We start from the raw sequence: 22027 nt of genomic DNA, 5'->3' as shown, positions 1-22027 counted from the left end.
GTGTAGATTAGTATGCTCCATTTAATAAGCCTAGATCTTAGGTAAGTTTTTGGACAAACTGAGAATATACCTCTTTCGCCGAAAAGTTTTAGCAAAATGCCTCCTATCTGAAAGTATTTAGAGATATGATCCTGTTTTGAAACTCGATTTGTAGAAAAGCGAGTTTCAATAAAAAAAATAAATAAAAAAACTCGATTTGTCAAAAATCGAGTTGCTTGAAAAAAACTGCATGGAACTCGAGTTCCTTGAACTTGAGTTCCTTGAACTCAAGTTCCACACAGGTTTTTTTTTTAAAGTTTGATTGCCTATAACTCAATTTTCTAAAAATCGAGTTTAAAACAAAGACATATACTTAAATAGTTTCAGATAAAAGGCATTTTGTTGGAACTTTTGCCCGAAAGGGGTATACCCCCATTTTGGATGTAAGTTTTTATATGGTTGTGAGGACGTGTATAGTATCGTGATCTGTTATCATTTCCTACGTGAGGTGTTATCATTTCCAACATGAGGTCTTCCGTCGTATTTTGAGTTGTAATGATGTAATTATGGAGCATAATGGGGACAATGAAATGGATATATATGTTTATGTACTGGAGAATTAGATGCTCTGATGTTATCACTTCTTAATTTGAGCTAAGCTCTTCATATTATCATATTAAGACAAAGTATAATAATATTTTCTGGATAAGCAAGAGTAAAAGGAAAAATTTTATATACATCTTAGAGGGCTTATGTTAATATATACCATGTCGGTCCCGATTATTAAATCCTAGTCTAGATTTTGGTCGTGTCACTTAAGATACACCTAAATACAACACTAAAAAAATTGTACCTAAAATTTTAATTATACTTTATTTTTTTACTTGTTGTCACCAATATACCTAAATAACCCCTATCGTGTATCTGTTTTCACTTGAGAAGTGTGTCCTCTTTTTTGCCAAAAATATAAGAATATCTCCTTCAAATAATTTTTTAAAATTTTTTAAGTAATTCCCAATATCATCATGTCATCTTGTGCACTTACAAATAATAAAAACCGAATCACAAATTCTACTCCTTGTGATAATTATTGCAATTACATTGCCCACAACTTCATACTAGTAATAACAGAAATCTTTTACACAGTATGCTCTTTATTGTTAAAGTTTGAACACAAGAGATACTGTAAAAGTTAAACACACAACATAAAACTATTGTTATTCTCACATCAAATGTAAAGATGGTAGAGTAATATTTTTGAAATTGCTAACTACATGATTGAAAACCCGGCCAGAGTCATATTTCCAACGCCATTATGCTTGGATCCAGAAAGAGAGATTAGTTGCCTCACTAGCTTGTCTAATACATTATCTGAATCTGGTCCGAACATGGCACCAGAAAGGGTTACCACCCCCGGATTCTGGCTGTTAAGCACTGAGAAAACAGTAGCAGGTTCAAAGCCAGAATTAAAGCAAAAGTGAAGCAGACCCCGGGGAAACACAAACACATCACCTTCGTTCAGACCAAGTTGGAAAACTTTGTTTCTGGTATCAATGAAACCGGCAACAACATTACCTTTGCTGACAAAGAACATCTCAGAAGCCCTGGGGTGGGAATGAGCCAATACCAGGCCATCCACTTCTAGATCAGTTCTAGCAATTGAGAGGCCAAGAGTATTCAGGCCTGGAAAATCTGCTGCAGTGGCAATGGTTACCGCGGAAAGAAAAATGTTGTCTATATTGCCGGTATGGTTCAAATTTGAAGTCTTGAAATCAGAGGAAGCGATGTTGGCTGGATTCTTGCAATTGAAGCCATTGATGAAGACTGTTTGTTTTGCTTGTGTAGCCGTTGGGCAAGTGTCCTGGAGATTTCCAAAATCTGCTAAGCATATATATTCCATGCAAATGAAGATGACAATGCATACGAGAAGGCAAGATTTCTTCATCTTTGGTTGCTCTTGCGAAGCTCTCTCTATGTCTATGACTGACTTCTTTGGTTTTTAAATTTTAACAAATTTATATAAAATATATTAATACATAAAATGCCTTGAGGTTGGTTGCCCAAAATGGAAGTGACATTGAGGCTTGGAGTTCACTACTGGATTTGGAGTAGATTATGTTGTAAGAATTGCGTTGCTTTAAGAATTGCGTTGCTGTAAGAATTGCGTTCTTGAAATACCAAGATTATTCTTGAGGCTGATATTGCTCCTTATCTTGAAGGTCGGTGATAGAAAATCCTATAATGGACCCCAAACATTTTCATGTCTTTGAAAATCATTAAAATCTTATTAATAATTCATGAACCTCCAATGTTTCTTAAAGCAAATACAAACATCACAGGCCTTTGAGCATAACCCCTGGAGAAGCAATGTGACTATTGGTTTAATCAAAACTACGGCACCACGCAAAAGGACATCTCAATTATACAACTACTATTAGTTTATTTTTATAAAATTTATAATAATATTAACAATAAATAAATAAAATTAAGCCTTGGCATGTCATGTATATGAGTTCTTGAAGGGATTGCCAGAAAGTTCAATTTTTTTTTATTCTTTTTTGGAGATACAGAAGAGTTCAATATTGAGGGTACAAGATTTGTGGGACTAAAAATTCTTCCATCACATGTCTATCAGATCCCTTAATAATAAGGCCTATTTTTCTTTCCTCGATTTCCTCTAGCTACTGCAAGCTATAGAATCATATTAATTTAACCAACCATAAGCCAAAATCTACGCTACTCAGGACAGGTCCAGCACTCTGTGGATTGTAGGGAACTTTTGAAACATTTGAACCAATGAGAACTGTGCACAAAGCAAAACCTGTTTATGAACAGCATCCAATATTCTTTATAGACTTGCAGAAGGGAGGATCTCATTATTGCAGGAAAATTCATTAAAAAAAGGGTCCAACATTATGGCATCCTATGATTGCCAGGCATCTGCTCCCTCTGGAGTCTGGGCCATGGCTCTGTGCCCTCAGAATTTGAAGATGCACAGGAAATTCGCTGCTTAAAGGGTCTAAAAATTAGCTGCTTTCCAGTTTTCCATTGATTGCAAGTCTCGCAGCAGCAGCCCAAACACCATATTTTTCCCCTTGTTAGTTAGGACCAGTTTGGATTGAGGAGAAGGTAAGAGAAAGAGAGTAGAGTTAGCCAAAAATTAATAGTTAAGTCACGTGAAATTTGCAAATAGTAAGAAGAATAAGCAATAGACTGGCTTATAAGTGCATCACAAACAGGCACTTAGTAGTATGGGTAATAATGGCTAAAATATATTAATATATTTATATTCCTAGTCATACCGTATCTTTTCATTAAAATATGACTAGTAAACACTCCCATGGCCCACCCCACACCACTATAAGACCATTTGCATCTCACATAAAAATTTCTGTTTATTTTTGCCTAAAAACCTATTTTTTCTATTTAAATACTTACTTTTCAAAACAGCCTACATCACAATATTTATTTTACATTACATTTCATTAAAATATCAAATTTCTTTATTTGTTTTTCTTTCTTTGCACACAACAACTACCATTCATATTCTTCCTTCGTCATAGGGATACATAAAGAAATAATAAAAAACTAAATGTAAAATAAATAGTGATAATGTGAATTTACACGATTACTATAACTAACTTATAAATTTACACAATTATACACTTACTAATATGAGTCATTTTTTTGCAAAACTAAGTAAATTTTACATATTTTTCTATTCTCTAACTATCCAAATGCAAATGTGAGTGCCCTAACTATCCAAAAGCAAGGACAGGTCATCAGATACTACATATCAAACAACATAGTGGGAATATAACTAATAAAATTAAGTAATAATGTAGTAAGCACCACAAATCAAAATTCAATGGTCATGCGTGTCAAGATAAATAATCTTACAATCCACAAGGGCAATAATAGCATTGAGGAAACAGCTTGAGCAGTCATACGCTGAAAAGGCCTCAACAATGTCAATAAAAATTTAATTCAAAATAAAATACAAAGTAATACAATCCTAAACAGTTCTTTAGATTTCAACATCCTGGGGTAAGCCACAGGCCAATCAGTGAGGTGAGGAAGCCTACATTCAAGACATCCTGTTCAATTCTGAGTGTCACAATTGGTATAACAGTAGTTCTTAGGGTCTTGCAGAGAAGCTTTGGCTGTATGCACATCTGAGCATGTCAGAATCTCTGAGATAAAATTTATCAAAGAGCAGAGCCCACCCAAGAAGTTATGATCAATAACACCATTGCCTTCAAAAACATGTGCAAAATCAACTAGTTTAACTTCAGCACCAGAACTCGCTTCTTTCACTACTGATTCCTTCCCATACACCATAAGAACTGAACAAGAATAGAAATGTAAAATTGTTTGATGCTCAAACCATTCTTTGAGCTCCAGCAGTTGTGCCAAAATTCCACCAGAACCACCATAAACAGTTGATACGAAAGTACAATCAGGGTCCACACCAGAATCTGCAGATGAGTTAGAAGAAACAAACTGCCTCAGGACTAACCTAACTTCCTCCGCAGTAAATTTTCGGATAAGCTTCCTATCAGGCTTCCAAAACGCTGATCCTTTGCTCTCAATCTGCAACCCAGATATCCTAAACCCCAGGGCAAGGCTTGATGTTTCTCTGTCTTTCATAAAGCACTTTTGGATATACTCCTCTGATGCTTGAGGGTACCATGTTCTGGATCCTATCTTAATGTCTATGATAGATGGATTGAGGTAACCGGAGAAGACATTTTGCAACACAAGATGAGGTTGCTGCCCCGACCCGTCGGATGCCTCTATAAGCTTAGTGCCATGAAAAATAGGAAAGAATCTGCGGATGTGACTTGGAATATTAGTGTAGGAAGAGACTGATGTATAGAAGGCTACTTCTTTGGACCCACGACCATCACTTTGAATAGGCTTGTAGAATTTCCCTGAATCATCTATCAAAGGACCGAGCTTTCCATCACCGGCCCGGTGGCCAGCAACCTGATGATCTGGGACCTTAAGCATGCTACAGAGGATAAGAAACAAGTGCCTCCTACAGACTTGAATGGATATTCCACAGTTAAACATTTTATGAACAAAAAAAATATATGAAGACTGCATAATAAAGAACGGCAATGGTCTCCATATAAAACAAGCAATAAAATTGTGACCACCATTTTAGAATGAACTTCATTGATGGAAACAAGATATCAACAATCATAAACCCTTCCAAGCGTCCACCAAACCCCTCGCCAAGGAAGTCAGAGGAAAAATATATATGGATCAATCTGTTTATTCTTTTTTCCACAAAGAAAAATAAATCTTCAAGTTATGGAAAATAACTTCAAGGATACAAGACAAGAAATGGACTAATCTTTAGAATTAAGCACTCTTAAATTCTGATTCTCAAGAAGTCATAACTTTTGAAAGCTCAAATAGTGTAAAACACTATTGTTTGTTTAGACCCCCAATTCTTAATTATGGCTTGATTAATTTTAATCTAAACACACTTGATGCGGAATATATATGATTAGCAAATTAATCACTCGAAGCATTCAACAATTGCATGGATGAACAAATAAGTACAATGCTAAAATGGAAAAGGCAGTGGGTAAAAAAATAGCAAACCCAAGATAACACAGCAATGTGTTATCAAAGAGGAAACCGAAGTACTCGGTGAAAAACCTCTTTGTGACCCTCCAAGTCGAAATGATCCACTAGTGAATAAGTTGGAGTACAATAATACCAAAAAATAGGGTTGTTATGTCTAGACACCCTCCAAGTCAAAATAATCCTTAGAATGCCTTTGTTTTAAATAGGCAGATTCTTGATTCCGTTCTTATTGCTAATGAACGTCTTGATAGTAGATTGAAGTCTGGTCAGCCAGGGTTGTTATGTAAATTGGACATAGAGAAAGCCTCCAATCATGTAAATTGAGGATTTCTTACACACTTGCTTGAGCGTTGTGGCTAATCTGATAAGTGGAGGCGATGGATTTCATTTTTTTTATCAACCATTTGTTTTTCTATCTTTATAAATGGTTCTCCCCATAGGTTTTTTGGGAGTTCAAGGGGGTTGCGGCACGGCGATCCTTTGTCCCCTTTGTTATTTGTGTTGGTTATGGAAGCCGTTGGTAGAATATTGGATAAGGTTGTCCATGAAGGCCGTCTGTTAAGTTTTTGTTTAGGTGATTATGTAGGAGGATCTTTGGTAGTTTCCCATCTCCTTTTCGCTAATGATACTCTAATTTTTTGTGATGCTAATATTGATCAAATGTTGATTCTCTGTATGGTGCTCATTTGGTTTGAGACTATGTCAAGTCTGAAGGTAAATTTGGGTAAGTCTAAACTGGTGGCTATGGGGGCAATTCATAACATTGAACTTTTGGTGGCTGTCTTAGGCTATAAGCAAGGGTCTCTTCCAATGAAATATTTGGGTCTTCCTTTGGGGGCAAAATTCAAGGACAAGACAATTTGAAATCCAATTCTGGAGAAGATGGAAAGAAAATTAGTAGGTTGAAAAAAATTATATTTATCCAAGAGAGGTAGAGTCACTTTAATTAAAAGCACTCTCTCAAATCTTCCTACTTATTTTCTTTTTTTATTTCCTATTCCTGCTTCAGTAGCCAACCGAATTGCAAGACTTCAATGGGACTTTCTATGGGGTGGCCTAGGGGATGATCCCAAATTTCATCTTGTTAATTGGACTACGATTTATACTCCACTTTCTTCAAGTGGTTTGGGGATTAGGAACTTGAGAACCTTTAATGTAGCTTTATTAGGGAAGTGATTATGGAGGTTTGGGCAAGAAAGGAATGCTCAATGGCGACAAGTGTAATAGTGAAACTGTTGACCATCTATTCCTTCATTGTCCGGTTGCTCTGGAGTTATGGGATATGGTTTTTAGTTTATTTGGAGTTTGTTGGGTTATGCCAATGTCTATTGTTGAGCTTCTTACTTGCTGGCAAGGTCAATTTGGTAGCCATCGTAATGGAGATATATAGATGGTTATTCCTCATTGCTTGATGTGGTGTATTTGGAAGGAAAGACATAGTAGGTGTTTTGAAGACAATGTGCGTTCTATGCCTGATCTCAAGCTTCTATTTTTCAAAACCTTATTGGACTAGTTCTCAATGTGGAGAAACCAACCTTTTTCTTCAATTTTGGGTTTACTTGATTTATGTAATTTTTGTATTTGATATGTTACACCCCTATATACTCCCTGTGTACATGGGTGTCTCTCTATTTTTTATATCAATAAATCTTTATTACTTATCCAAAAGAAAGGATACCAAAAAAAACCTTCAAACCTAATCTACCCAAAGTACTTGAACCCTCTAAGCTCCAGCTACCAAAGGACTTCTTGGAGTCTTATCTTCACTAGTTATCCGGGTCCCGCAATACTGCCCAATTGCACCGCCAAGCCTCACCGGCTAATTTTGGCAAATACCAAATGTTTCCCAAGCTCCAAAATACTCTCTATACTCTGAATAAATGTGGGTTGTATTTTGGTACAAATCTCCTCTCAAGGTATAACAATAAAAGAGGGGAGAAGAAGAGACTACAAGGATTTCTCTTTTGAGGATGAGTAGCTCTCTCTAGCAAAGTGGGTGTGTTGTATAAACTTTTTTAGAATTTTCTTTTGAATAGCCGTCTTATAATTTTGTGGGTAACGAGGACATATATAGTATGAGTGAAGGGCATAAAAGTCACACTTAAAATCCTCTAAGCAGAGAGTTTCGCAGGTCACTCACAAGTTAGCCAAGCCGCGAAGTAACTCACTAAATACAGCCTAGCACTTGACTCTTCAGCTTCCAGCATGTGCTTCTCATGTAACCTTTCGCAGATCGTCCACTTGCGAGACAGTCGCAAGCAAGTCACGAACTTCACTGTCTTGATCAATCTTCACCAACTTAATACTAAACTCATTACAATAAATCCCACAAAATACAAGGAAATAAATTAATGCAATTACAACACTTTTTGTCATAGAATAAAGCTAACATAAATGTTATGTGAAAAACCATAATTTAACAACTTTGATCAATGCAGATAATTTGTTCTTAAGATACCATCAATTAAATGTTTAGACAATCCCTGAATGCATTCTCACCTCAAATTCTGCATTAAGGAACTCTGAACTAATAACTTTTACTCGTTATTTTTTTTAATAAAAATACAGCTACTATAGTACTATACCCCCTTTTTATGGTTAGTTGATAAGACTGCTCATGCATGATTGGCATAAAACTGGTACATGGTCCAACAGAAATGATGTTGTGATATCTAGCATTTCTTAACCTAGGAGAAAATTTCTCATATTCATAAGATGTCTATATAAGGATATCCTAATAATGAGATCACTCCAAATCCAAATCAACAAAAATCTCTAAAGGAAGATGAGCTGTGTATTATTGTTCAAAAACAAAAGAAAACATCAGGTGTATTCATGCTATCCAAATTCCTATGAAACAAAATTTTAATAGCTATTCATAATGTAAAGCATGTTTGTACACTTCTATCTCACCCACTATTTATTTATGCAGTCATCCCCTTTGGAGAAATACAATCTGTGAGCCCAATACCATAATGGTTGGCTAAAAAAAGGAATTATTGACCCTGGTTCTTCTTGCAAACAAGACAGGTATACATTTTTGCAATAAGAAAGCCCAAAATAGCCGTAGCTGCGGTTTATAACAAATGCAGTCCACTGATATACTACTATGAATATAATTTTCAGGCAAAGACCTAAGGAAGTCAACAAACATACATCATATATTTACATTGAAGGGAATTGAGCTGAACAATGCATGTCCTGATGCAACAATTGCATGTAGTTAGAGAATGGATGGCTTGCATACCCAAATCATATCTTTTACTTTTGAATTTGTGTTTTAATGAGTCAATAGATGACAAATCATAAATTTTATAGATAAATACAGACGTAGTTAAATCAGTGAATGAAGAATTAGATCTAGATCATATAGTTTAAATGGAAAACAAAGACGCTTATCTTATCAATAAGAAGAGATTCCTATACTACCATTTTAAGAAAAACAATCTTCGAACATGGATGTAAATTAGCACATCGATTCAAGGCAGGCATGAAGTAATTGAATAAATCATACGAAATTAGAGCTATTTGAAACAACCAACCAAAATAAAAAGTTGATAGATTTTGAGAATGGTGGAAGAAGGAGGTTACCTATTTGAAAATGTCTCAAATAAAATAGAACAGAATAGAATAGAGACTTTGTATTTCCGTTTCTATTTCTGAACCTGAAGCTTGCCGCCGTAATCTGCAGATCCACTCGCGGCCTTTTGCTTTCAGATTTTTCTAACTTTGAGCTACGTGAGTGAAGTGGGAGGGCACGAAGGAAGGAAGGAAGTGAGAGTGTCCATTTGAGGGTCAGGATTTATTTAAAAATCATTAAGGGTCAAAATGATGCCACCTCAATTAAAATGTAAACTCACACTTAACTATAGTTAAAGACTTAAACCAGAGGGTTACAAAAGCTACTGGAAAACAAAAAACACCTTTTAGGAGGAAAAAGAGAACCTGTCCGTGCACAAAACAGAGCCACATCTCTGTTAACTCACCGGACAAGCTACTGAAAAAAAAAAAAAAAAAAAAAAAAAAATTAGGAGCGAAAACTGAAAACAAAACGTGCACAAAACAGAGGCTCAAAGAACAACCACATCTCTGTAACCTCATCTTCGTTTTTTGTAGAATGGTTCAAAGAAAAGTGTGTGTTATATACCATCGGAGCAATTGTTGTTGTTGTTGTTGGGGAGAGAGTCTCTGTGATCGAGTGGAGGTTTAGGCATGAACATGGACTTATCCTTGCCGTTGATCAACGAAGGTCTGGAGGTGGACGGCGAGGATCGCTCGAGCTGCTTATCAACCACCCAAACCTGCTGCCGCCGGTCTCTATTGCTTTCTTAATGCCGACGAAATCTTTTCCTATCACCATGCCACCGATTTCTCAACCCATCTTGGTGTGATTTTGTGGTTGATTTTGGGTGGTTGTGGGTTGAGATTTTGTGGGTTGCTGCTGGGTTTTGGGTGGTGCAGTGGTGGCATGGAGGTTGTGGGCTGTGGGTCACATGGGTTGTGGGTTTTGTGGGTCGGTTGATGCTGGGTTGTGGGTTTTTGTGGTGGTGGTGGTGTAGAACAGAGAAATGGAGGGCACGAAGGAAGGAAGGAAGGAAGGAAGGGGTGTTTTTTGTGCACTAGGATATTTTGAATTTGTTTGTGAAATGAAATGTGTCACGTGGGAAAAGCTGACTATACACACTGTTGTTTTTTTTATGTTTTTTATGTTGGTCCACTTTGGCTTGTGGGCCACAGGCACAGCAGTCAAGCAGAGAAGAGATAGATCTGAAGGCAGAAAGCAGACTAGAGAAACGCAGAAAGCAAAGGGAGCCCTATTGCATATGCATCTGGTGCCACTAATCCACTGTTGAGTTGTAATTGTGAGTGGATGTGGACGTGGATGTGGATGTGAATCCATGCTGCTAGTCTAGACAAGTGTCCTCCTCCAATACCCGATTGCTTGACACGTAGCAGCTCCATCATCATGATGAAGCGGTTGTTAATTGTAATTGCACTTTGTTGCTGTGCAATTACTCCGGTTATTCCATCTCCATCTCAGCCCCACAACTCCACTACTAATCCCCCTCGCGTTACATTAGCCCCCAATACGGTGGTATGATCTCTCTTTTTCCTTAATTTTTTTTCTTTTTTGTTCAATGGGCGTAATTGCTCTTGGTCTATGTCTTGCTCTAATTTGTGTCATTCTTCAACTTCAATTTAATTTGCATTTCCGACATATGCCAAAAGTCAACGTTGCTCTTTTTCCTTTTTATTCATTGATGATATATTAGTATTTCAGTCCAATATTAATTTTAGCTCTTTTGATTATTCGTCTATATATTATTTCATCAACAAACTAACTTGATCCATCTATTCTTGCACCACCTCAACTTTCAGATTTATCCCATCCTTATCTTCAATTAGGATCATGATTTTGATAGTTCTAGAGAATTTTAGTACAATAAGCCTGTTTCTTAAAATCTGGCGTTCATGTTTGTGAATACCTCAGCAAAATATCTCTGTTATGGGTATTAATTTTTTTTTTTTTTTTTTTTTTTTAAAAAAAAATATATATATATATACACATATACGAGAACATGTTAGACGTACATTTTTTCGTCATATTCGAATGAAATATATGATATATCACTAAATGAAGACCCGGAAATGACTTAAAATATGTTCATGGCCACACTGACTTTTTTTTGGTATAATATACTGAAATATCTTGTTGACGTGTATAGTGCTGAAGGCTTTATTAAGGCTAGTTGAATTGAGTTCACCTGAATCTTCAAATTTCACCACATTAATAAGTTTCCAAAATATGTCGCTCTATGCTGACCTGGAAATCACCAATGCTTTAAGTACTTACTGTGGTGCTAAACTCCATTTGTTTTTGCACCCTAACTTAAATAAAACAGGTGAGAACCTATAAAAAAAAAATCTGGAAAATGTTCCATCAGAAAGTTCAGGTACATTTGGATAGTTTCACATTCAGGTAACGCCTATTAAACTGTAAGGCAAAGTACAGGTACAGCTGCTTGTCTACCACATTCTCTTATAGATTAATCTTGTGTTGTTTGATCAGGACAGTAAGAAGAATGGTGAGTGTCCGGAAAAGATTAATGAAGTTGCATCCCTTAGATGTGCATTTGAGTTATTTGATGCCAACTTCTTCAACGATAAAAAGGTGAATTTGTATAACTTGTAATACTGGTGTTTTGGTGTTGCTTTATATATGTAAATTACAAAATAATCCATGTTGTAATGGTAATTTTAACTTTAACTCAAACAAGTATCTAAAGTCTCAATCTAATTTAGATTCTGGAGATTGTCAAGGGAGTGAAAGAGCTCAATATCCCTATTATCAGAGCTAATCGGAAATTAGTTGCTTCTGTTAATGGAGGGCTGCATAATCCATCTGTTTTGGTGTTCAATCCTGAGTGGAGCAAGGAGCAACCACAAAGCATAGGCAAAAGATTTCATTACCCTTCTCTCATTGGCACTAAGAGACCAAAAAATGAAGAAGATATTGCTTTCATGAGTGTAAGTCTGTTGCCACCATGCTCCTCTCTCTAGGTCTCCCCTGCTTCCTAATGAGTTTAATTCATCTTATGATCTTATGCATTTCTTCAGCCAATGTCTTGATTTAACAATACTAAATAGATTTAAATTCTATGAGGACACCCTATAAAATGCCTTAGGACCCTTACACCATCCAATTGTATTTTGTCACATTATATATATATATATATATATATATATATATATATATATATATATGTCTATGAGATGGGTTTAAAAAAAAAAATAGACCGTAAATTTGCACTTGATCTAATGGTTAAAAAAATAGTATTAAATGCTACTTGACTTACACCTCATTCACTTAGTTAATAGAAATTTTGTTTCTCTCTCCTTATTTATTATTTAAAACCTTTTACATATATTCATTTTTTTGCCAATGACTTTACAAATATATTTGCAATACTTTTTTTTTTGTTAAGTTCGTACTACTCTTTTTTTTTTTTTTTCTTTCTTCTTTTAAGTCTGTCTTACTCTTATAGTCTTATCAATTGTGAATATATTTCCTGTCTCCTTAAAAATAAATCAATGGCTAAGTGTTGTTTAACGAGGTTTTAAATATATGGAGAAAACAAAGAAGAAGAAGTAATTACAACAAATGAGGAAATTAAGTACATAGTTCCTTTTGATTAAAAACAGTTTGCTGAAAATCTACGACTCAGTGGGAAAAGGCAGTGGCACTACTACAACACTTATGTACTTAGATTACCAATGAAGAGTTGCATCAAACTATATCACTATGATACCTGGGATCCTCGTCCTTAGTCTAAGTCCTTATGAACATGAATACTGATAATTTTTGGCCTCATGTCAAAAAGTTGAACAAGTAAGTTTTAAAGAGTTCAAAAACCATTATTACAAAGAAGAAATTTAAAGGAAGAATAAGATTGTAATTATGAGGTAATAGAACAATATATCGTTGAACTGGAAGTGTTAGTTGGCTAGGATTGGCCTTGAATGAAGAGAGATAATTCAGCACTAAACTACTTCATTGCCTAAAATGAGCAAAAAAATGAAAGTTTCTCTACTGTATTAAGTGTCTTAAGATATTAAATTTGCATCCCATGGAGGTTGAGGAAACCTCACAATATGATTATCAATGGCACGGTACCATAGAATAATCAAGTCCTAGATTCCTTGCGTGTCCTCTATACCTTCAAATTGAAACTGGAAACAAAACACAAATAATATATTTGTAAAGTCATTGGCAAAAAAAAAGGAATATATGTAAAAGGTTTTAAATATTAAATAAGGAGAGAGAAACAGAATTGCTATTAATTAAGTGAATGAGGTGTAAAATCAATTAGCATTTAATGCTATTTTTTTAACTATTAGATCAATTACAAATCTACGGTTTACAAATGGCATAACTCTTGTCAAGTTACACCAGGTGTAACTTAAACTCATCTCTCTCTCTCTCTCTCTCTCTCTCTCTCTCTCTAAATATATATATATATATATATACTTTTTTACTCCACATATAAGCACAGTCCTAATAGAAATATATTAACCACTGTAGGTTGCTTCTTGGAGACCATCATAAGCCCTTTTGGGCTATGACCTAGCAAAATCTAAAAATGGGATTGTGTGACCAAAGGTAAACCCTGTGGATTATTTTTAGGGCTCAAAATGAAATTTAGAGAGGAGGTTCTTTTTTTTTTTTTTTTTTTCCCCTGTTTTTGTATCTTTTATTTTAGTAAAAATCACCTAGATAAATTAGTTTTAAACATGAAAAACAAGTCTTACAATATTTGTAGAAAATAGAGAAAAATGAAATAGGCAGTCAAACCCTGTGTCCTCTTTTTCCCTTTCAACATGGAATTTGATAATTATGGTAGTTAATTGGTTTCTTTTAGGATTGTCCTGCAACATGGAGCTACTCATTCTTTTTCTTTTCTTTTTTTAAATGAAAAATTAATGCAGCAAGATGTAATTAGATGATGTAAATAGGGGGTTTTATCTAAAATGCTAAATTGTAAATCCTGAAAGATATTCTAAGAAATCAATTCCATTTTGGCACACCAAAAGCAATAGTTTTAATCTACCAAAAATTATGAAAAGTAAAGTAATCAACTCTGTTAATGTACAAATCTTAGCCAAACCATTCAATTTCCTATGCCAGTTGGTGCAATTGAATAAACACTCATACTTTTCTAAATTTTGACTGACCTTAAGTTTTTGAAATTTTTGGATTGCTCCCCACGCAAATGTATATGCTCTACCATGCTGCTTTTGTCTCATTTATAATTTTTTGTTGCCTGTTGTTCAGGTTCTTGAATTAGGGGAATTGATTAAGACAAAACAAATTACTTCAGAGGAGCTTACTTGCATTTTCTTGCAGAGGTTGAAAAGGTAGTAGTGAGCATAAAAACACCCCTGGTTTCTTTATTTTCATATTGTAATATTTAAGATCTCTTTCTAATAAGACATTGTGAAAATACACTAGGTACAATCATGTTCTTGAAGCTGTGGTCTCTTATACTGAAGAACTAGCATACAAGCAAGCAAAACATGCTGATGAGTTGCTTGCCCAAGGGGTGTATCTGGGTATACATCTTTTCAATTATTGCAATGTACCATCACCCTAATAGAATGATATAACAATTTCTTAGGTTGCTTGTTGGGTGGTAAGGGTCAGGGATGTGCTGTTTACCTTAATGGCATGTAAATTCTCCCTTATATTCTTAGAGCATGCCAGCCAAATGATCTGGGATTTTTTTGTTGATAGAGTGAAAGGTCACCTATCGGCTATTGGTTTGATGTTCTACCACTGTACTGCTAAATTGTAGATACTGGTTCCTTCATTATCTTAGCAAAAGTCCCCATAATTCAAGCCAGCTTGAACTGGATAACATGTGCATTTGGATGTAGCTTTTTGCTTATTTGCTAAAAGTTGGTTAATAGTATAACTAAAAAGCTAAAAGAAAAAGCTCTTGCCAAACAGACACAGATCATGTAACTACACACCTGTACGTTTATCTGCTAAATGTATGCAATATCCTTTTTAATAATTTAGGTCCAGTGTGTGCCAATGAGCTCTACCTCAAACAGCATCCCCCCCCCCCCTCATCCCCACTTCCCAGAAGAAGAAACCAAAAAAAAAAAGAGGAAACGATTGATGGTAAGTGCATGGAATCGAAACCAATGAGTGCAGCAAAGTATATATATATACTTGATGTTTTTTACTCCTCAATCCTTTCTTGAAGTAAAATAAATAATTTAGGGTAAGTATCTTGTATGTATGGGGAGGGGGATGCAGCAAAGTAGCAGCAACCTACTGGAACAACTCATTATATTTTAAAGAAGGCTCCATTTTTATGGAACATCACCTTCATTTTGAAAATGCCAATTTCTTTTTCTTTTCTTTTTTTTTTTTCTTTTTTTTGGTATGTCTCCATTTAATTTTGGTTACGCTTTCTTGTGCTTTAGGTCCTCTCCATGGAATCCCTTATGGGTTGAAGGATATAATTTCAGTACCCCATTACAAAACAACTTGGGGTTCAAAAACTTTTAAAGATCAAGTTATTGACATTGAAGCTTGGGTATACAAGAGGTATTGAGCATGTTTTAAAATGTGAAATCTTCAACTAGAAAGTATATTTTAAGTTTTATTTTGCGTGCGGAGCTATGACTCCGTTTAATATAGGTTGAAGGCTGCAGGGGCAGTTCTTGTTGCAAAGCTTGTTGCTGGATCTCTAGCATATGATGACATCTGGTATGGCGGTAGGACAAGGAACCCATGGAACATTGAGGAATTTACAACAGGTTCATCAGCTGGGCCTGCTGCATGCACATCAGCTGGTATAGTTTAAATTTTGATTTGTTAAAACTTTTTAGTCCTTTTCATCTGTTTTGGGGTCTGCTTGGCTTAACAGCTCTCCAGTGTGCTTTTCATTGTTGTAAGTAGTTGGGAAAAATTAAATTTTAAACCCTATAATTTAAGGGTGTAACAAATTAAACCATATTATTTTCAAAAGTAACAAATTAAACCACGGTGTCTCGATATGACATATTGATTGTCCTAAAGCTTAAGCTATTAGAAAATGATAAATTTAATCATTTAATCTAACACTCCCAATTCATGTTTGGCTCTAAATGGCCCTTATTAAGTGTGGCCAACACGTAGTAATCTTTTAAATGGAAGGTAAGGTGCTTTTCTATCAGTATAAAATTACAAATGTCAAAAGCTTAAACTTTTAAGAAATTGTGATTTTAATCTAACACAATAAGTAACAAATTAAACCCTCATCATATATCAAACTCCAAAGTCAATGTTGGTTCACTTAAGTGAGTTAAGGTTTAACTTTTGAAACTATAGTGTGTAATTTGTTACTTTTACTTTTTTAAACCTCAAACTTTAATTTATTACTTTTGAAACTATAGTTTGTTACATGGGTAAAAAATTTTACTTTCCCTGAGTAGTTTGTATGCATGCATGTGTTGAGGTTGGAAACTTGCTGCACTTCATATCACAGTTTCTTCCTTATAACCAGCAGTTGAACTTGTCACAGATTTATCTGAAGAATTTTTTATAATAATTAAAAAAAAAAAAAAAAAGTGCTTTGCTTCAACTGAAATATTATTTATATCATCTCAGGTATGGTTCCATTTGCAATTGGTTCGGAAACGGCTGGCTCAATCACATATCCGGCTGCTCGTTGTGGTGTGACAGCATTAAGGCCAACATTTGGTACTGTCGGTAGAACTGGTGTAATGAGCATATCTGAAAGCTTGGTACTACATCAATTTTCTTTTTGCATGCCTTTTAGTTAACAGGGGTGCAGTTAGTAGTTGAATTTACATATCATCTGTTTACCAGGATAAGCTTGGCCCATTCTGTAGAAGCGCCACAGATTGCACTGTTATTCTAGATACTATTCGAGGAAGGGATCCAGGTGATCTCTCATCAAGAGACAGTCCCCTTGATGATCCATTCTTGGTTGACATCACCAAACTTACTGTTGGTTATCTTGATGATGCCGAGATGGAGGTTGGTAGTCCATTTTGTTTTCCTAAAGTTGAAGCTCCACATAAGATGATAGTGACCACTCTTGATGGATGCCATTGCTTCTTCTTCTTTTCTCTCATTTAAACCCTTCAAGATATTCCTATACTTTCTTTGGATGGCAACCTTCAAGTTATTCCTAAACTTTCTTTGGATGGCAATTTCAGGTTGTTCAAGTTCTTGCATCCAAGGGTGTTAATGTGATCCCATTCAAACTGAATTACACAGTTGACTCTGTTCAAGGTATCCTGAATTTTACAATGGATGTTGATATGTTGTCTCACTTTGATAAGTGGCAACGCTCAGGGCAGGATGATGATTATGAAGCTCAAGATCAATGGCCCATTGAACTACGTCGTGCACGCATGATTCCAGCAGTAGACTATGTTCAGGTTTTCATCTGATTACCATTTAGAGTGATAGGAGCTTTCAGTCTTAATGTGGTTGACTAATTATTTTACAAAAAAAATTTTGTTATATATCGTTTACTATAGAAATAGAACAAAAGTATGACATAAACCTTATGGCATAATCTTCAAATGAGCTTTGTTTTCTAAAGTTTTTGGGTTAAGTAGTTCAACAATAGATTTTAGTTCTCTAGCAGATTAGACTGAGTAGCTTTTACATGAGGTCTTTGTAATTGGTGAGGGGATTTGTGGTCTTTAGGTAGCCTCAATATCCAACATAAATAAACCACATTACATCCATCATCTGTCAATCAGGAACCTTGAGTTTCCCTCTGTTTTCAGTTATTCCCTTGTTGATAAAAGTATTCTTATAAAAAATTGATAGCAGAATTTGTTGTAAGTAGACCCCAGATTCTGAGCAACTAATCTACCAGTAGGCACAGAGGGTTTATATAGTCTGATGGCAGAAGACAGTGTTCATATTTGAGTACCCAAATCTGTGTAGGAGAAACTACTGCAGCTGATTTAGGCAAAATTTACTAGGTCTGCAGTGTCATCCTGCAGAGTCGTCACAAACATGTCCAGAACACATCTTCACCATAAAACTTCTAACCTTTGATTTCTAAGGTTGACAAGATGACGCTCTTTGGATTGAGTAGCTTGTTGTTCATAAAAGTTTTAAGCTTTTATTTAAGGTTGAATGGCAATGCATTGGCACTCTTGGGCATGAGTTTATCAAATCCAATAATAATTTGTGCTGATCGCCACAGAAGTTTTTTTTTATATAATTGTTTATTTTAGTTCTTCATATAACATTAGTAGAAATAGTAGAAAGGTCATGTCAGTTAAATAACAAAAAGTATGACTTTGATTAAAATAGAATGGCAAAAAAGAATACATGTGGCCAATCTTGACTAACCTGTTAAAGATATATAGTTAGCCCCAAAAAATTTGGGACTAAAGCCTGGTTGTTGTTATTGTATATAATCATGGTGTATTGAATGGATTTATTGTTCTTATTAGAGCTGTTTTGTAAGTTTAAGTATCAAGCTTTCAATTTTTGCCCACAGGCACAAAGAGCACGGGGAAAGTTAATCCAGGAAGTAAGAGAAATTTTTACTGTTGATGCGTTCATTGGCAATGCAACTGACTGGGAGAAAGTTTGCATGGGAAATCTCGTGGGTCTGCCTGTAATTGTAGTCCCAACTGGATTTAAAAATATATCAAATCCACCTTCTAGTGGCAGCCCACGGAGAACCACCATCACCACTGGCATATATGCACCCCCTCATCACGATCACATTGTAAGAAGAACCTGTAATTTTTTCTCCCTTATTAATTGATTCAGATTGCAAGTAATCAATATATTAAGTTCCAAATCTGATAATTCTGGAGGGCCTCACCTATGCTTTGCTGCATGAGGTTTTTGAACCGTTCTTGCCCTGCTCAATTAATGGATTGTTCAATTAGATTGTTGATATCAGATGAATTTAGTGACGTCTCATGCCATCTAGTAATTCCTAGAAGTATTAAAGTTTGGTCAAAGTATGAGCTGGTGATTTCCATTTGTTATGCACAATGACCTAGAACCAAGCTGATTGATCTTTTTACCTATGTTGCAGGCTTTAGCACTGGCAATGGCTTACCAATCAGTCACTGATCACCACAAACAACGCCCACCTATTAATAATCTTGGGCCAAACGACTCAATTCCAAATCCACCAACAGTTACCTCCCCTCCCAGACTATTGTATATCTGATGCCACTCCAATGCTACCTTTGATGATGTTGTTGTGACTTGTGACAACAGTTTCATCGTTGATGATCGATATGGTAGATCAAGTTTTTTTTTTTTTAATGGGAAATATCAAGTTTATTTTGGGACTGAACATTGACATTTTTATAAGCATATATCATGGGCACTGAATCATTCAATGAAAGAGAGGAAGATGCCCAGAATTCCCAATGACTATCTGCTTTTAGTGTTTTTTTTATCTTTCACAACGCAGAATTTACCAGGTCTCGTGGCTAATTTTGAAATTTGATAAGTATGGTCATTTTAATAGCCATTTATTGTAATTTTTATTTTTGGAGAATCATTATAATTTCGTTTATGTATGAAATGATTTGATACTAACATTTTAAGAAAATATAATATGGCAAGATTTATTGAGAGTTTAAATATAGAATAAAATTCAACTAAATTAAGAAAAGTATTGTGTTTTAATATGAAACTATTTATTTTACCATTTAAATAATATAAAATTTCATAAAGTCTAGTGTCATAAGAAATGTACAATTTTTGCCACAACTCGCTTGCATGGCAAGTTAGGAGTGATGGAATCGTGGATTTATATGAGGTCATCGCTTTTTATCTACCATTCACAATGCGTACAGATTGTGGGAAAAGTTGCATTGCTTTTTGTGATACTAGACTTTTTTATAAAATTTTAATCTGAATCTTAATTAAGGGTTTAAATATTGAATATAATTTGAATTTGATATATATATATATATATATATATATATATATATATATATATATATATATATATATATATATATATATATATATATAGGGTTAGGTTCAAGGTACACCTAGTGTAACTCTAAGCAATATTATACTACTCAATATTTTTTAATTGGATGAGAATATTAACAAATCCACCGTTAGATTACATTATCTTTGTATATTATTAATGATTGCAAAATTTCAAGATGATCAAGAATTAATAGTCATGTCATCAATCAATTGTTAAAATTCAATTTTTTGTAATTTAAAATAATGCATAAAAAATGAGTTTATGGATCAAATGGTAAATAGCATCTGATTGATATGAAAATTGGCATGCATGTTAAGAACATATAGAGTATGTAGTTCAACGGTTAGATTTTTAAAATATTAATTCAATAATAAGTTATTGGGTGGTGTAATATTGCTTAGAGTTACACCAGGTGTAACTTGAACCCAACTCATATATATATAGAGAGAGATGGGTTCAAGTTACACCTTTTTTAAACCATTAGATTTAAGTAAATCCAACGGTAAAAATATGCACTCATGAATGCTAATATTCTGATAAAAATCTCATTTATTATCCTTATTTATAACATTACATTTACATACATATCTCTAATTCCAAAAATAGGTATATTTTTTTCTCTACTCTCTCTTTTTCATCCACTACACGTTTCTCTCTCCTCCATTGCTCTTCCACCTCCATTTTTATAAGGTTCCACTTTCACAGTCACATAGAATTTGATACAAAAAATCTTATGAAAATGGAGTTATCTGGGGTTATCTCAAGCCAATTAACATGCTACGCACATCAAACATGGCAAATCAGACTAAAGTCATCCAACATGAAAATTTTCGAAGTATCAAGCATCACAAAATTTACAATATATGGAAAAAAAGAAAGAAAATGATGACCAAGAAACTGTAGGGAAGAAGGAGTACAATTAAGTTTTTTTTTTTTTTTTTGGGGGGGGGGGGGGGGGGAATTGTAACAGAAAAGTGCTCCACTCAAGACTTATATGCAAAATTCATAGGTACATCTTCGGTTCTCACAGCAACCAAATAGAGAGAAATGGAAGTATTTCCTAACTATTGTTTGTCATGTTGTATAAAAAAATTACGAAGGGAAAAAAACAATACATAGTTGAATAATTGATAGCATAGATTATGCATTTGCAATGCCCCATGGCACTTATGAAGAAAGAAATAATAATATCAAACAATTGCTTTGATTTGTCTTTGAATCAAAGCATCTTAACGTAAGAGCATACCAAGGAATTTAAAGCTAATGTTTTTAAGGTCCATTTATCAAATTAACGGCTTTAACCATAGATTTTAGTCCAACCTAAACACGGGCTTTAGTAGTATCAGTCCAACATAAAACATGTGATTTTCATAAGGTTCCACCTCCACAGCCATAGATTTTTTGTATCAAATTCTATGTGACTGTGAAGGTGGAACCTTATGAAAATGGAGGTGGAAGAGCAATGGAGGAGAGAGAAACGTGTAGTTGATGAGAAAGAGAGAGCAGAGAGAAAAATACCTATTTTTGGGATTAGAGATAAGTATAAAATATTGTAAATAAGGATAATAAATGAGATCCTTATCAAAATATCAGCATTAATGAGTGTATTTTTTTGACCATTGGATCTACTTAAATCCAATGGTTTAAAAAATGTGTAACTTTGAAGAAACTTGAACCCATCTTATATATATATATATATATATATATATATATATATATATATATATATATATATATATATATATAAAACCGAAACCTCTAAAATTCCTACAATTTTCTATATCATCATTTTCATTTATAAAATTCTAACAGAAGTCCTAACAAGAGTCTTTCTCTCTTTTTTCCTTAATCCTAAAGTTTTTTTTGTTTTTATGTAAGTCCTTTTTTTTTTTTTGAAACCTAAAGTGAGTCCTTTTTAAAAAAATAAA

General features: G+C 34.5%; 3 protein-coding genes across 9 annotated transcripts; 1 reads left to right on the top strand and 2 right to left on the bottom strand.

The window, feature by feature from the left end:
- Positions 1 to 1027: 1027 nt before the first annotated feature.
- On the bottom strand, positions 1028 to 1967 carry LOC142631916 (germin-like protein subfamily 3 member 4). Its single transcript, XM_075806272.1, has one exon. It carries the CDS (start codon positions 1922 to 1924, stop codon positions 1250 to 1252), a length of 675 nt encoding a protein of 224 aa, XP_075662387.1. The 5' UTR covers positions 1925 to 1967; the 3' UTR covers positions 1028 to 1249.
- A 1849-nt stretch (positions 1968 to 3816) lies between these two features.
- Positions 3817 to 10249, bottom strand: LOC142630810 (inositol polyphosphate multikinase beta). 5 transcript variants are annotated; one of them, XM_075804863.1, is made up of 2 exons: positions 9728 to 10249; positions 3817 to 5020 (listed from the first exon to the last, which is right to left on the bottom strand). In XM_075804863.1, the coding sequence occupies exon 2, from the start codon at positions 4990 to 4992 to the stop codon at positions 4081 to 4083; it is 912 nt and encodes a 303-aa protein (XP_075660978.1). In that variant the 5' UTR covers positions 4993 to 5020; positions 9728 to 10249; the 3' UTR covers positions 3817 to 4080. The 5 variants fall into 5 exon arrangements, with proteins under 5 accessions (XP_075660978.1, XP_075660975.1, XP_075660976.1 ...); XM_075804860.1 differs by having other exon boundaries at positions 3817 to 5027; positions 9728 to 10245; XM_075804861.1 differs by lacking the exon at positions 9728 to 10249 and adding an exon at positions 9172 to 9484 and having other exon boundaries at positions 3817 to 5027.
- LOC142630809 (uncharacterized) lies at positions 10225 to 19654 on the top strand. 3 transcript variants are annotated; one of them, XM_075804857.1, is made up of 12 exons: positions 10225 to 10675; positions 11651 to 11752; positions 11884 to 12108; positions 14414 to 14496; positions 14591 to 14691; positions 15574 to 15697; positions 15791 to 15945; positions 16742 to 16878; positions 16964 to 17134; positions 17317 to 17541; positions 18627 to 18860; positions 19179 to 19654. In XM_075804857.1, exons 1-12 carry the CDS (start codon positions 10547 to 10549, stop codon positions 19314 to 19316), a joined length of 1824 nt encoding a protein of 607 aa, XP_075660972.1. In that variant the 5' UTR covers positions 10225 to 10546; the 3' UTR covers positions 19317 to 19654. The 3 variants fall into 3 exon arrangements, with proteins under 3 accessions (XP_075660972.1, XP_075660974.1, XP_075660973.1); XM_075804859.1 differs by having other exon boundaries at positions 10536 to 10675; positions 11656 to 11752; XM_075804858.1 differs by lacking the exon at positions 10225 to 10675 and adding an exon at positions 11196 to 11560 and having other exon boundaries at positions 11656 to 11752.
- The last annotated feature ends 2373 nt before the right edge of the window (positions 19655 to 22027 follow it).

Source organism: Castanea sativa, chromosome 4 (genome assembly GCF_040712315.1).
Source record: "Castanea sativa cultivar Marrone di Chiusa Pesio chromosome 4, ASM4071231v1".
NCBI classification, from domain to species: domain Eukaryota; kingdom Viridiplantae; phylum Streptophyta; class Magnoliopsida; order Fagales; family Fagaceae; genus Castanea; species Castanea sativa.
Note: the sequence above shows the minus strand (reverse complement) of the source record. Positions and strands in the feature narration are given on the sequence as shown.

Bases quoted from the DNA above. Each gene is read 5' to 3' on its own strand.
- LOC142631916 (XM_075806272.1), bottom strand. From the start codon at position 1,924: ATGAAGAAATCTTGCCTTCTCGTATGCATTGTCATCTTCATTTGCATG.
- LOC142630810 (XM_075804860.1), bottom strand. From the start codon at position 9,800: ATGTTCATGCCTAAACCTCCACTCGATCACAGAGACTCTCTCCCCAAC. The intron at 5,028-9,727 runs GTATATAACACA...TATCCATTCAAG, and splicing joins CAACAACAATTGCTCCGATG to TCTGTAGGAGGCACTTGTTT.
- LOC142630809 (XM_075804857.1), top strand. From the start codon at position 10,547: ATGATGAAGCGGTTGTTAATTGTAATTGCACTTTGTTGCTGTGCAATT. The intron at 10,676-11,650 runs GTATGATCTCTC...TTGTTTGATCAG, and splicing joins CATTAGCCCCCAATACGGTG to GACAGTAAGAAGAATGGTGA. The intron at 18,861-19,178 runs GTAAGAAGAACC...CCTATGTTGCAG, and splicing joins CCCCTCATCACGATCACATT to GCTTTAGCACTGGCAATGGC.